Source organism: Coregonus clupeaformis, chromosome 16 (assembly GCF_020615455.1).
Source record: "Coregonus clupeaformis isolate EN_2021a chromosome 16, ASM2061545v1, whole genome shotgun sequence".
Taxonomy (NCBI): domain Eukaryota; kingdom Metazoa; phylum Chordata; class Actinopteri; order Salmoniformes; family Salmonidae; genus Coregonus; species Coregonus clupeaformis.
Genome location: NC_059207.1, coordinates 46,969,421 through 46,985,174, shown reverse-complemented (window position 1 = coordinate 46,985,174; position 15,754 = coordinate 46,969,421). Strand labels below are relative to the sequence as shown.

The following is a 15,754-nucleotide window of genomic DNA, read 5'->3' as shown; positions in this document are numbered from 1 at the left end:
TGGCATCATCTGATAAAAAGAAGGAAATGGCCGCGTTGCATTGAGGTGGACTACTTGATACATTGTTAGTCTTGCATTTTCTTGAAATATCAATATAACATAGTAAACATGTAGGCTTATAGATTATATGGGAATAAAGCAATAAAAACATATAATTGTGTATTATATCCTATCTAGAAATGGTTTAGGTCTAGTAGGCTATCAAATGGTTATGCATTTTAAGCTGCCTGCTACTGTATAACAACATACGACTTAAGTGTAGGGCCTATATGTTTAGATACTGTAGTAATTAAACAAAGATAACTAATCAGGGATTGCTGGCTGAGGTTAAATAAATGTGTCCCTTTCCAAGGTTATTTGCATTAGTTAATTATGTTAGCTAAATATATTCATGATCCAGATAGTTCTGAAAAATTCTACACTTAAAAACAACAGTTCACCACAGTAGTTTATTTATTCTCGATTGCACGAAGACAAACATCCAAAACAAATAGGGCTGATCCGCAAAGACAACAGCGGTGCCGCTAACTAGTTTATCCCATTAGTAGCCCGCTGCGGCCGCAAGTTATTCAATCGCCCAAGTGTAAATTAGACTAAATCCTGGTTGCTATCGCAGCAGCTCAACAAAACATAACTTTTGTTACTATTAATTAATTATGAAGCTTGATAAGCTGATAACCCGATAGGCCTACTGTAAACGCAATATAAAGGTCAAGTGCCTAGGATCGCGCATGATTATCGTTACAGACAGGCTCCAGGACAGCAGCCCAAGCCCCTAGTGACTTTATTAACACTTGCGCTGAACTTTGTTTACAGTCCACCATGGCCAGCCACAAACTACACTATCCTACGTTTGAGTATATCTGTAAGCGTTGCGAGAGAGAAAAAAAGTGTCAGAAAATGCATTTAGAGACACATAATAATGAAACTATCCATATTGCTTAAAATTGTCTGATGGTGAGATCAATAGTGAGATCAATTCAGGTATAGAATGAGAGGTCATGTAGGTCTATTGGTTTGGGCCAGACATTGCACCAATTAGGCTATGCGTAAAATTAATGAGTGAGTGAGTGTGAGTGAGTGAGTGAGTGAATGAATTGACCATAGCCATAAATTAATACACTATTCCTACCTCCATAAAAGTAGGGATAACAACACTACAATGCATAGGCTAGTTAATTAGACCGGAGGGGACAACAACGCCCACATGTCCAAGGTAGACTATTTGGAAATTACGCGCACTATCCTTGCACAACCAAAGGACCCTAACATATAATTAACTGTAAAATTGCAGTACTTTGAAGCCTGACATCCGCAATGACGTTCAACTTTTTTTCCAAAATGGATAAAAATTTGGCACAGTGATTGACAAGGTCTTATTCAAATAAAACATCCAGTCAAAGCGTGCACACTTTTTTTTCGAGCCATGCATGGGAGGCGTGGAGCTCTCACTTTTGACATTCTCTCTCTCTGCTGCAGCTTCTCCTCAAGGCAGACTAGCGAACTCTTATGACATCACCCAGCCACCGAATGGGGGAAGAAGGGAACAGCTCTCTGCGGATGAACGATGTTTTGATACAAGTGGACGTGTTTGGGCATATCAACTGAATTCGTGCAAGGGCAAAGTTTTTAATGTTGTCCAAATCTTCAAAAAGATTCCGTGTGAATACTTTGCTTTGAAAACAGCGGAGTTACCCATAGCCTACTTCGCCGAATGTTAGAGGCGAAATGTAAAACTATAACTATTGCAGCGTATGTTCCTGCGCAATGTGTCTAGTCTCTTGATTTCTGGAATAGAGCATAAAGCAAGCAGAGGAGAGACGGCTTTTCTCGACTTTATTTCTCGCCTATGGACGACAGCGGACCCTTCTCTCCAAAGGCAAATGCATTCAGTATAGCCTCTCTGATTTCAGCTGCGGAGCAAGCAGGAAACGCAACATTTGACAAACACGGCACTGGCCTGGACAAGCAAGACCAGCACAACTGTTACAGTTCATTTAAAATGCACTACAGCACTGTCACCAGGGAAATGGAAGGTACGAGCGCGGTCTTGACAATAACCTTGTAAATATTTGCTTTCGTTAAGTTTGTTTGTTGCTCATCTCAGGTTCTTGTTGTTGTTGCATGCAGATGTGATCTTGTTCCCGTAATATCCTAAATTGAGCAACCATGTTTGCGTTAGTGTAGATATGAAATGCATAACTAAAGCAATGTTGATACTGGAGTAGAATGTAAAAAAGTAGGCTCATATGAAACTATTCCCGAAAAGTCTCGTCCAGTAGGCTATAGGAAAGTTCGGGGAGAAATATGATGCATATGACGATAAGAAGTTATAACTAATAAACGAATCATAACTTATAAAACACCCAGTAATCATAGGCTACATATAGCCTATCTTCATAGAACTGAAATATCTTGTCAAAAATAGGGATTTCAGTTGCATTTCAAATCACAGTGAGTTCGTATATACTACTTTCAGAGAAGAGAAGAGCACGATAACAGATTTTGAAAATAAGGAATGAGAAGTTAGTGGGGGGGGTAGCCTACATGGGGCACAAGTGCGAATTAATGGTAAAAACAGTTGATAGGCCTGTATCCAACACACTGGAATGGGTCCCTTATCCCAGTTCCATTTGGCAGAACAATTTAACATACATTCACCTCGAAATAACCTTATGTGTTTGTTTGTGCATGCAAATAAGTGTTTGTTTACCTTGTGAAAACGTTTACCCTCCACTGTGCCAGCTTTCCCATCTATTGTTACGGGAAGACGATGTGGGCGATTCCCTTATCCAAAAGTAAATGGGTGCCGGAAAGCCCATTAAAAGGGGCGCACTTCACTGTCAATCAGTCTCGTCCCAACGCGGGGAAAGGGACATTACCTGCAGTTCCTTATCTAAATAGAAATAAGACCCGGTTTTATCGTGAAGGGGAGGCCCTAGATAAGAGAGAAGAAGTCTGGATTGCAGTGTATCATACTGCAGTAGAGCAGCAGAGCAGAGGCCGCCTGGAATACCTTTGAACACAATCCCTCGAAAAAACAACTTGCGTGTGCACAGGGTTATAGTTCTACAAAACAATTTTTGGTTAGGATTGGGAATTATAATTAGGGTCACAGAAAAACAAAGTTCTGAATGAACTTTTTTTTCACTATTGGACGTTATGCGAGAAACGTTGCGATCGAATTCTGTAACTGCAACAGACATTTTAGGATTTAGGCTGTGGTCTATTACAGCATTGGATGCAACAGCGATGATTAATGAACGCAGAAAACACTAAGACACACTATTGTAAAACTATTCGAAAATCTATAAAGGGTGTTTCACGTTGAAGAAAATAACTCGAGCCTACAACTGCTTTCAGTGTTGTTATTTTTTTTTCTATCCACAAGTGCAACGCATATAGTAAAATCCAGCTTTTGGAATGATTTCAGCAATATCCAGTCCGTGGCTGACGCAGCTGTCCCATTTTTGCGATGTTGCAGCCTTCACTACTAGCAGCCTAAGCAGCCTCAACACGTCAGGGAGTTACCATCTCTCTCCGTCCCCCGGGGACCCCTACAGCCAACATGAAGCCCACTTTGAGCCTTGCCCGGCGGCTCAACACAGCTACAACTACTCGGGGTCGAACCCGGCCCAGGCCCAGCAGAGCGACACCGGGACTTCCAACTGTTCTTCATCGTCCTCCAGCTCCACGCCGAACAGCAAGTCTCTGGTGAAAAAGAACCCTAAGGTGGCCAACATTAACGTTCAGTTGGAGATGAAAGCTTTATGGGATGAATTTAATCAGCTGGGAACAGAGATGATCGTTACCAAGGCTGGAAGGTGAGTGGAATTTACACCATGATACATGCAGGCTTCACTGGGTTAGGGTGAATTGGGCCTCCAGATATGAGCTCAAATGTATCCCCTGAGAGCTCACACATACAACATAAATCATGAGATATGTTGGGAGATAATATTTAAAGTCGGTGTGTATAGTCAATTACAAATTGATGTTGATGCTGCAATGTAAATTACGCAGCAATATACAGGCCTTTCGATCTACTGAAAACATCTTTCAGCTTATGCTTTTTTAATTGTTCGTCATATTTTACAATACTATTTAGACAAACTATTCACTAATAAACTATTTAAGGAATATTATGTAGTGTTGTAATATAACTATCCCCAGCCAATAGACAGACAGACCCCTGATATAATTTCTAGACAGATTGGAACGGAATCAAATAGGCTTATTAGCCTACAGTTTGTATGTTAAGCATTCTCTTAAATTAAGCATTTTTATTTGTAGTAGTGGATACAATTAAGACTATGCTATTTCCCCACAAATACATTTAAAACGGCCTACATGTTTGGGCAGAGAAAGCTAAATATTTCTGACTGAATAAAATTACCATATTTATCCAACATTTACGCATGCGTTTTAGAGAAGAGTTGTATGCGTAAATGGGTCGTGCTTTCCTTGACATAGGCCCACAGCACAAAAGTTGAATTTGAGCTTTCCTATCCTGAGTAATAACACCATACCTAAGGCATTTATTTCTGCAACCCTAAACCCCAATTTACGCGACAATGTCACAAGTAATTGAAATATCAGTCAAAAAACATATTGATTAATTTCTCTGTATGACTAGGCCCACTTGCCATATCTATCAGTTTACTTTTAATAACTGCGTTTTTTTAATTAAATACTTAGTGTTTTATGGATTTGAGCTCCATAAGAGATGGCGTTTGCGCAGGCTCAGTTTACCTTTAGGGTGACAGCAGAAAACCATCTGTCATTCCAGAGATACTAAGCAACACAGGATCCGAGGGAGGGCACTTTAAAAGCTACTTTAGCCTCACCTATCCACAACTGCAGCCTTGAATAGACACTGACGTTAATTGAGCGGTGATTTTAGGATCACTTTCACTGGTTTGGCGGATTACTCCACACACATTAAAACATTTTACGGTATGATACACCCTTATGTGAGTGTGAGCGTGAGTAGGAGAGTGAAAGAGAAAGTAGGCATATTTATTAAAGAGACGGGAAATAAAAATAACAGCCCCTCGCTGCGTGCGTGCGTGCGTGCGTATATATGACTGGAATCCAAAAAAGGGTAGAAGAGAAATGCAAGTGAATGTACAGTGTTATATAAAGCGTAATTTGGGTTAAGCAAAAATGTAACACGTCGTTTATCCACCCATTGAATCGCTTCATACACAGTATAGGCCTAAAATCCCGGGCTTGCTTTTTTCTTGAATAGGAAGGCGTCATATCATCACATAGGCCTACCGCAACAACAAACGCAAAAACTCAAAACCCATAACAATACTGTTGTGACTACGGGTGAAATAATATTTTCGACTGTTGTAAAAAGGCAACATGTTATCAAAAAGCATATCCCAACATATTGCTTATATCCTGATGGAATTTGCCGAAATCTCACAATCGCAAGTAAACCCCAGATCAGCCCATAGACAATGATAGAGCCAAGTCAAAGAAAACTGATTTTAATATAGCCATGTGTTTTCTCTGTCAGGCGAATGTTTCCTACGTTTCAAGTTAAAATTTTTGGAATGGATCCTATGGCAGACTACATGCTGCTAATGGATTTCTTACCAGTCGACGACAAAAGATACAGGTACGTTTTATTTACCAAATGAACAAGATACAAATCTACAATTTTCTTGGGAAATATTTTGTGCCAGTGAACATTAGCTGTAGTGGGTGTAGGGTTATGGCCTATAGTTCCAGTGGACGTGCATCCAACTCAAAGTAGGCTCGAGACCATTAATTTGTTGGGAAAACAGAACGTATCCATTGAGACCCCTGTAACCTCGATGAAAATGTTGCTCGTTTTTTTTCTACCTGTCATAGGTATGCTTTCCACAGCTCCTCGTGGCTGGTGGCAGGTAAAGCTGACCCTGCTACTCCCGGGAGAGTTCACTACCACCCTGACTCTCCGGCCAAGGGCGCACAGTGGATGAAGCAGATAGTCTCATTCGATAAACTTAAACTCACTAACAATTTACTGGATGACAATGGACACGTAAGTATATTGTAGCGAAGACCCTGGTTTACTAAATAAAATGTGTATCCATGAGTAAGATGTTATAGCCTATATCCTATAGGCCACGTCACATTACACTATTTGAAAGTATGTATTTGAACTACTTGTATCTGCTTTCAAATGACTTTAAAGAGAGTACATCATTTAAATAATTTTTTCACATTTCCTAAACTACACATACCATTTTTCCAGTTTACCCATTTGTATTGGATGGCTCTGGGAAATTATATAGGTCTAGTTATTTTTTAAATTGATTTTACATTATTTTAATATTTTACCTCTTCCTCTCTCCCCCTGCAGATCATTCTAAACTCAATGCACAGATACCAGCCAAGGTTCCACGTCGTCTATGTGGACCCACGCAAAGACAGCGAGAAGTATGCGGAGGAGAATTATAAGACCTTTGTTTTTGAGGAAACACGGTTCACGGCGGTAACAGCATACCAGAACCACAGGGTAAGGATATCGTCCTCTATATGCTATGCAGATATAACAACACAAATTATAACATAACATTATAACATGATAATAGATGGTCGTTATTGTTGTTGTTGAATTTACACTATATTTCGTGAACAGGCAGTGTTTTTGCAACATGGGACAATTTTAAAAATATAACTGAATGAGGCCAAATATAAAACAACAGGCCTAAAACAACAGGATAAACGTGGGGCCAGCCTGCGTGCCTGTATTTCTATAATAATGAGGTAAAACTAATACGGCCTAATGTGTTAGGTTATACACTTGTATTAGACTAGTAATTAACCTAATAATTAGCATGAAAAATAATTCGTTTGGCAAACGAATAGCCTGTAACTGACGCAAGAGACGCAAATATATATATTTTTTATTCATGTGTGCATTATTTGACCATTCCATATTTCGAACAAGGCACAACCTAACAGCATGCATTGCAAGTAAACATGGTTTTATTTGATAAAACAACAATTTAGGCTACATAAAGAATAGTATTTATGCCCCCAGTGAAATAGATTATGGATTAAGCTGACCATCTTTAAATTAAGACATGACAACCACATTTAAGAAATAGACTATAGGCCAAAAAACGCTTTTATGACCTGATCATTCATTTTACGAAACATCTGTTTCTTGCCTCTGCTTCAGTATCCCTCCCGTGAACTTTAAAAATATATATTTTATTGTATCAAATAGCTGAACATAAATCCTTTACGTGAGATTTTTTGCGCCTGAAAGTTGTCTGTGTGTCACTGATGCCCCTGCACAGCTGCCCAGTTTCATTTTTTCCTCTGTCTTTCCTGCTATGTGTTCTATCTGTTTGACCCCTCCGTATCCAACTGGTCTCCAACGCGCACTAAGGGGCTTTCATTTTGTTGTTCCACTCATTCCGGAAATTCATGACCACATAACTTCATTCGCGGATGTACAAAACTATTAGTCTCATCAATTATTAAAAATGACATGTTTAGCTGATATTTCTATTCAGTGTCAAGGCCACAATAAATCACTTTTTAGGCCTAAACTGTAATTTTGTAGGCATAGACCTAGCCTATATTACAAAAAAAATAGTTTTACATTTGTAGCCTATGTTAATAAATGCCTTGCCTACCTTTTAACATGTTGGTTATAACAGGCATGTTTCGATACAAGGGAAATGGGGAGCGCTATAGCGTCGTTATGTATGTCAACGTAACGGTAAACGCTTTGACCCTCACTAGTTAGGTCTATATCACGCCATAGGCAGATACACGTTCCGCTCTATTTTTTCGTGTTGAGTAGTCCTAGGCTACATTGTATTTCGTGAATATTACAGGTTCGAATGTTATGTATTTAACCCTAATCATAACCTAAACCCAAAAGCCTGAAAAGGGCGTGAATAGCCTGTCACGTAATGATGAAAGTTGTTCTGGGTTGGACTTTCCACTTTGACATGGAGGGTTACTTGAATATGTCCTTTTGGTTGTAGATCACGCAGCTGAAAATCGCCAGTAATCCTTTTGCAAAGGGCTTCAGGGACTGTGATCCGGAGGACTGGTGAGAAAACTTAAAACTCCATTTAGGTCTACTCAATTCATCAGTGACAATTAATTGGATTAATTTTCACAAAAACTGCATCAAATTGTCTTAATAAAACCAGTGAACATGAAATATGTGCTAGTCTATTTACAGCCAATGTGATACATAAGTAAATCACATTTAATTATTTGTGTCTTGTGGCTCTGTTAATGTGCATCCTCTATCTTAATACATAATGAAGATAATGTTGTTTTTGACACCCATTAAAATATTTTACAGTGTAACTGAATCCATTCTCTCTGCTCCAGGCCCAGGAATCACAGGCCAGGCTCTCTGCCAATTATGAGTGCCTTTGCAAGAACAAGGAACCCAATGTCGTCTCCCCCACAGCAGAATGGCTCAGAGAAAGGTCTATTGCCCTCCCTTTTTCAGATGAGGAATATCATTTAAAAGTTCATTACCTTCACTGAGAGACCTAATGAATCCAGGAATTGTTATCTTTTATAACAAAAGTACACATTTCATCTTAATTTACCAATGCTATAACTGAAATATGAGTAAATGTTTGCTTTCATATGTTTATATCCATGTAAAATATAGAACAGATATCACCTACAGTAAACGTAGATTGCAGAATTATAGAAATGCATTGTATGACCACAGATTAGGATGCTTTGGTATGCTTGCTCTTGGCTTGGCTAATGTGTTATACTATAGCCTACATGACAGTCTACCGATCTCTGACTATCTGCTATTGTTTGTTGTTGACTTTAGAGGACAGTAGGCGGGACTACGACCGGGACCCCAGTGGCACGCCGATGCATGCTGACCCCGCCCACCAGCTGATGTCACGCGTCCTCAGCCCCGCTCTCCCCATCCCAGGAGGCCTCCACGCCGTCCCCCTCACCAGCGGCCGGCCCAGCCCTCCCCACGACTTGCGTACCCCAGACGGCCACCCGCTGCCCCCAGACACCCTGCACCACCACCCCTACAAGTACCCCACATCCTACGAACACTACCTGGGGGCTAAGACCCGGCCATCGCCCTACCCTTTACCCGGCATCAGAGGACACACGTACCACCACCACATGAACCCAGCCACAGCTAACATGTACTCTGCCACCAGCGCCCCCGCTAACTATGACTATGGGCCAAGATAATGAACGTATAGCTGTAGCTGGCAGCCGCTGCCCATGGCCCACACACCTGGGCTACCGCTACTAGCTAGCTAGCGCTGTGGAAAAGCAAACACATAGGAGGGGAGGGACAACACAACTCTGTCTTCATGGCTGATGCAACGTCAAGTGCGTCTGGAGCTTGCGCAGTGCGCCCCTGTTGCTGGATACCCTCCACCCCACAGAGAGACAAACACTTCCGTATTTATTTAAGGGAAATGTATCTTGGCAGGAAGTACAGACTGCCCTCTGAGCCCGAGCAGGGGTCTGTCTTGACCTCTGAACATTGACAGCAATAGCTCTCCATGAGGGCACCTTTTTGCCTGCGTGGTAGAGCAAAGCAGACAGTGAGCCCTCTCTTAAAACATGGATGATGCATTATCACGGACTGGAAATTATTATTTTTGTGTTGGATGCACTTTGTTGTTTTTTTGCTTTCAAAAAAGCCATATGTTATATAGTCAATCAAGCTTCCATAAATATACAAGATATTTGCATGTTGAGCTCATCAGTTAGGTGTTAAAATGCCTTTGAAATGATTTTGTTTGAGAAAAAAAAATTTGATTAGATTTTTGAACCATCCTGAGATGTAGCCCTGAGAAGGTTGTACCATGGCACTGACTTGCAGCAATTCTAAGTAAATAAAGAAGCAGAATGATTGTTCTGTAACTGTAAAATAAACATCACATTCTAAACTTTTAATTCATAAAGCATCTTTCTCCCAGTCCTCCATTCAAATCCCTGCCTGTATGCTATCATTTACATTTACATTTTAGTCATTTAGCAGACGCTCTTATCCAGAGCGACTTACAGTTAGTGAGTGCATACATTTTCATAGCGGCCCCCCGTGGGAATCGAACCCACAACCCTGGCATTGCAAGCGCCATGCTCTACCAACTGAGCTACACGATATCATAAGCCCAGGAAAGACCTTGCCTCAATGATTGCATTGTTCCGTTTTCTCAAACTGGATTTACTGAGTTGGATTATGGTGTTCAGTGTATATGTGTGAGAGAGAGGACTTGGAACCTGTCTAAACATTAGGTTGTACACCGATATGCTACAGTTCAAATGTCAGCATCCACACCCGGGTCTACAGAATTATTCAATGGTGTGTTGCATAGAAGAGGATTCACGCCACACACACACACACACACACACAGTTTCACAGTAATATGACATTCTTCCAAAGGTAAACACACACATGGAAAGGCCAAGCCCATTAATTCCACTTGTGTGTGTGTGTGTTCTGAGTGCCTTCGCAAAGTATTCAGACCCCTTTTTCTACATTTTGTTAGGTTACAAACTTATTCTAAAATTGATGAAATTGTTTTTTCCCCTCATCAATCTGCACACAATACCCCTTAATGACAAAGCAAAAACAGTTTATTTTAAATTTTTGCAAATTTATGACAAATAAAAAAACTGAAATATCACATTTACATAAGTATTCAGACCCTTTACTCAGTACTATGTTGAAGCATCGTTGGCAGCGATTACAGCCTTGAGTCCTCTTGGGTATGACGCTACAAGCTTGGCACACCTGTATTTGGGGAGTTTTTCCAATTCTTATCTGCAGATCCTCTCAAGCTCTGTCAGGTTGGATGGGGAGCATCGCAGCACAGCTATTTTCAGGTCTCTCCAAAGATGTTCGATCAGGTTAAAGTCCGGGCTCTGGCTAGGCCACTCAAGGACATTGAGACTTGTCCTGAAGCCACGACTGCGTTGTCTTGGCTGTGTGCTTAGGGTCGTTGTCCTGTTGAAAGGTGAACCTTCGCCCCAGTCTGAGGTCCTGAGTGCTCTGGAGCAGGTTTTCATCAAGGATCTCTCTGTACTTTGCTCCGTTCAGCTTTGCCTCGATCCTGACTAGTCTCCCAGTCCCTGCCGCTGAAAAACATCCACACAGCATGATGCTGCCACCACCATGCTTCACCCTAGGGATGGTGCCATATTTCCTCCAAAAGTGGCTCTTGGCATTCAGGTCAAAGCGTTCAATCTTGGTTTCATCAGACCAGAGAATCTTGTTTTTCATGGTCTGAGAGACTTTTGGTGCCTTTTGGCAAACTCCAAGAGGGCTGTCATGTGCCTTTTACTGAGGAGTAGCTTCCATCTGGCCACTCTACCATAAAGGCCTGAATGACGGAGTGCTGCAGAGATGGTTGTCCTTCTGGAAGGTTCTCCCATCTCCACAGAGGAACTCTAGAGCTCTGTCAGAGTGACAATCGGGTTCTTGGTGACCAAGGCCCTTCTCCCCCAATTGGTCAGTTTGGCCGGGGCAGCCAGCTCTAGGAAGAGTCTTGCTGGTTCCAAACTGCTTCCATTTAAGAATGATGGAGGCCACTGTGTTCTTGGGGACCTTCAATGCTGCAGAAATGTTTTGGTACCCTTCCCCAGATCTGTGCCTCGACACAATCCTGTCTCGGAGCTCTACGGACAATTCTTCATGGCTTGGTTTTTGGTCTGACATGCACTGTCGACTGTGGGACCATATATAGATGTGTGCCTTTCAAAATCATGTCCAATCAATTGAATTTACCACAGGTGGACTCCAATCAAGTTGTAGAAACATCTCAAGGATGATCAATGGAAACAGGATGCACCTGACCTCAATTTCGTGTCTCATAGCAAAGGGTCTGAATACTTATGTAAATAAGGTATGTTTTTTATTTTTAATAAATTAGCAAACATTTCTAAAAACTTGTTTTCACTTTATCATTATGAGGTATTGTGTGTAGATTGCTGAGAATTGTATTTATTTAATCATTTTTAGAATAAAGCTGTAACGTAACAAAATGTGGGAAAAAAATCAAGGGGTCTGAATACTTTCCGAAGGCACTGTATATAATGTGGGTTGTGTGTGGGGCAAGAGTGTGTGTGTGAAAATAAACACAAAGAACTAAAAAATCAACAGGCCATGATATTGAGCAACCTAGCGAACAGTCTGCCAATAGCAACAACATTTGATACTCAATTAGGAATTCTATCCAACCCAATCTATTAAATCAAACATTACTTATTTCTTGTTCTGAAACAAAATCATACTTTTTTAGCTTGAAATGTAAAAAGCCTGTGTAAGCATATACACTATTTATAGGCAATTTTTTGCAGCAACCTATTATATATTTCAAAATGTTATGTTGGCAAATTAAACAAAAAGTGTAGTCTATAAAACAAATTATTTTTGCAGCCAGATTTGTCAATTGGTCTAGACCACGATATAAATCAAATTGTGCAATTGCTACCTGAAATCATTGAGAAAACAAAATACTGCTGATGGATTCAAACGCATTATCAACATTAAACGTTTTTTAAACTTAAAAGCATCTACAATATCAGGAGCAGGAATAGCTTTTACCATGAACAACAGGTCATACAGCCAACCATCTGACTTCCCAGAAAAATACCCACTTTGTCTCTTCCACACAGACAAGATTAAAGCACTAAACATTTCCTCTTAAAGGCCCACTGCAGTCAAACACGTGACCACTCCCAGACAGCCCTAGCAAAATTCTTGCTTGAGAAATTGCTCTTTGCTATTTTTGTTTATTTTTTACAATTTTAATTGAAAACAAATCGCAGCAAAGCTACTTAATTGTTACCCAGAAATTATTTTATATAGAGATTTTAAAAAACGGCTGCGTTGGACCTTTAAAGGATATATTCCTCACATGAAACACAACAGTAGTGGTATATTTTTAGCTTAAAAAGGATAAAAAGCTGAAAACACACATTCCTATTCCGTGCAGTGTTGTCTCTATTTCAAGTCGGTCCTATGAGGGATGCTTTATTGTCAAGGATAATTCTTGCTAAAATAACATGCTGTTTGTCATGACAATAGGAAACGTCATGATTCATTTAAATTAGGCATCTTCTCTTCAAACGCATGCAGCTGCGGAAGGGTCCTAGGTAGAGGAAAAGGACGACCATGCACAGGTTGACCTCTGCCTGTTAATGACTTGTGAAGTAATCTAAGGTTAAATAATGTGTCCACTCATTTGACCAGCAACTAATTGATCGTATAAATTCTGTTTTGGGTACTAACACCAATAACAGAGACCTGAAAACGTGGAATTCAGGAATATATGGAATAAGAGCTACTCTCGTTTGAGGCAAATCGTTTTTCCAAAGGCAATAATTTTACTGTAGGTTAGGACTATGCTACATATTTTCAAATTCGAACAAAATTAAGATTCAAATCGAAACCCACACGGATACATTTGATTATCAAATTAGCCTTGGAAAAACAATACTTTTTTCGATTGAAAGTTCTGACACTACATTTCTACAAAATAGGCACGTTTAATAAAAAAGTAATTATTCAATAACTAAAATAATGCAAGCCTAATGTATAAACAATTCTAACATTTACATTGAAATATCTGCATGAACTCCAGGATAAAAGTGTGATTATATGATACATTTGGAAGCAAAGAATGGATTCACGAAATGTTGCCTTTATAGGCCTACCATCATGCACTGATTCGATATGGACTGGTTCTTCAATGTTAACTTTTTACGCTAATTTATAAACAATACTGCTATTGTTATTATTATTACATGGTATTGCACATTTACTAATGATTTTGTAGTTGATAAATACTTAAAACACATTTTCCTTTATTTTCCAATATTCCTGGTTCCTGTGTGACCTGGACAGGAAGCATCAGTCTGGGGAATTTAGGCTCCCTTCGCGTGAGCTGAACTTCGGCTGGGCGTAATGAGAAGTGACTCATCAGGAAGGCAAGGACACCGAGACCCAGGCCTCTTCCGTTAGGTCGAGGACTCTTCTGTTAGGTCGACCCAGCTGTGTTTATCCTTGCAGTGCTTTGCCTTGATGTGGGGCCAGTAGTCCCGAACCTGCGCTGCTCTCCGACTGTCCGCTCGCTGAGAACCGTCAGGTGAGGACAGGACAGGAGTCCATGGCCATAACTGACAGATAATTACCGCTTGGACACAAGTCCCATAAACTTACCACAGTCATCTAAACCCAAACTGGACATTTACGCATGACAGATTTTATTACAGGGGTATACTATAGCCTACATTGCGGCTCAAAAGTAGCATAACTCTTAAATATCGTTGATAATACACTCCATTGCTATTAATTTAATTTCTATGCATATTTTTGGCATATAAAATGCCCTGTAAACATACCACGTTACATAAAGTAGCCTATGCCTGCTAGAGGAACCAAACGGTAGGACAAGTAGAATTAAATATACAACATCTAAAACAGCAGTTCATTTTAGGGGCCGAATGCTGCTCCTTGCAACAACAAAAAAGTAATTGAACTATTACAACTAAAACTATTTTTGAACAAAAATATAAACAAACATGTAACAATTTCAAAGATTTTACTGAGTTATGGTTCATATAAGGAAATCAATCAATCAATTAAAATAAATAAATTAGGCCCTAATCTATGGATTTCACATGACTGGGAATACAGATATGCATCTGTTGATAACAGATACCTTAAAAAAAAGAAGGTAGGGGCGTGGATCAGAAAACCAGTCAGAATCTGGTGTGACCACCATTTGCCTCATGCAGCATGACACATCTCCTTCACATAGAGTTGATCCGGCTAATTGTGGCCTGTGGAATGTTGTCCCATTCCTCTTCAATGGCTGTGCGAAGTTGCTGGATATTGTCGGGAACTGGAACTTGCTGTTGTACACATCGATCCAGAGCATCCCAAACATGCTCAATGGGTGACATGTCGGGTGAGTATGCAGGCCATGGAAGAACTGGGACATTTTCAGCTTCCAGGAATTGTGTACAGATCCTTGCGACACGGGATCGTACATTATCATGCTGAAACATGAGGTAATGGCGGTGGATGAATAACACGACAATGGTCCTCAGGATCTCGTCATGGTATCTCGGTGCATTTAAATTGACATTGATAAAATGCAATTGTGTTCATTGTCCATAGCTTATGCCTGCCCATACCAAAACCTCAACGCCACCATGGGACGCTCTGTTCACAGCGTTGACATCAGCAAACCGCTCTCCCACACGACGCATTACATATGGTCTGCGGTTGTGAGGCCGGTTGGACGTACTGCCAAAGTCCCTAAAACGATGTTGGAGGCGGCTTATGGTAGAGAAATTAACATTCAATTCTCTGGCAACAGCTCTGGTGGCCATTCCTGCAGTCAGCATGCCAATTGCACGCTATCTCAAGACATCTGTGGCATTGTTGTGTGACAAAACTGCACATTTTAGAGTGAGTGGCCTTTAATTGTCCCCAGCACAAGGTAAAGATCATGCTGTTTAATCAGCTTCTTGATATGCCACACCTGTCAGGTGGATGGATTATCTTGGCAAAGGAGAAACACTCACTAACAGGGATGTAAACAAATGGGTGCATCAAATGTGAGAGAAATAAGCTATTTTGGGGATTTTTTTCAGTTAATGAAACATGGGACCAACACTTTACATGTTGCGTTTATATTTTTGTTCAGTGTATATTTGCCATAATAATGGTTCACAATGATCTGCGACATATAGGCTACATTTTAAA

The 15,754-nt window shown here is 40.4% G+C and overlaps 1 protein-coding gene across 3 annotated transcripts; it reads left to right on the top strand.

The window, feature by feature from the left end:
• Positions 1–1,379: 1,379 nt before the first annotated feature.
• Positions 1,380–9,909, top strand: LOC121585016 (T-box transcription factor TBX1). 3 transcript variants are annotated; one of them, XM_041901327.2, is made up of 8 exons: positions 1,382–2,036; positions 3,434–3,824; positions 5,528–5,629; positions 5,866–6,037; positions 6,359–6,514; positions 8,004–8,071; positions 8,362–8,462; positions 8,828–9,909. In XM_041901327.2, the coding sequence occupies exons 1-8, from the start codon at positions 1,850–1,852 to the stop codon at positions 9,211–9,213; spliced, it is 1,563 nt and encodes a 520-aa protein (XP_041757261.1). In that variant the 5' UTR covers positions 1,382–1,849; the 3' UTR covers positions 9,214–9,909. The 3 variants fall into 3 exon arrangements, with proteins under 3 accessions (XP_041757263.1, XP_041757261.1, XP_041757262.1); XM_041901328.2 differs by having other exon boundaries at positions 1,383–2,036; positions 3,485–3,824; XM_041901329.2 differs by lacking the exon at positions 5,528–5,629 and having other exon boundaries at positions 1,380–2,036.
• Positions 9,910–15,754: the final 5,845 nt, after the last annotated feature.

Bases quoted from the DNA above. Each gene is read 5' to 3' on its own strand.
- LOC121585016 (XM_041901327.2), top strand. From the start codon at position 1,850: ATGGACGACAGCGGACCCTTCTCTCCAAAGGCAAATGCATTCAGTATA. The intron at 2,037-3,433 runs GTACGAGCGCGG...GAATGATTTCAG, and splicing joins TGTCACCAGGGAAATGGAAG to CAATATCCAGTCCGTGGCTG. The intron at 8,463-8,827 runs GTCTATTGCCCT...TGTTGACTTTAG, and splicing joins GCAGAATGGCTCAGAGAAAG to AGGACAGTAGGCGGGACTAC.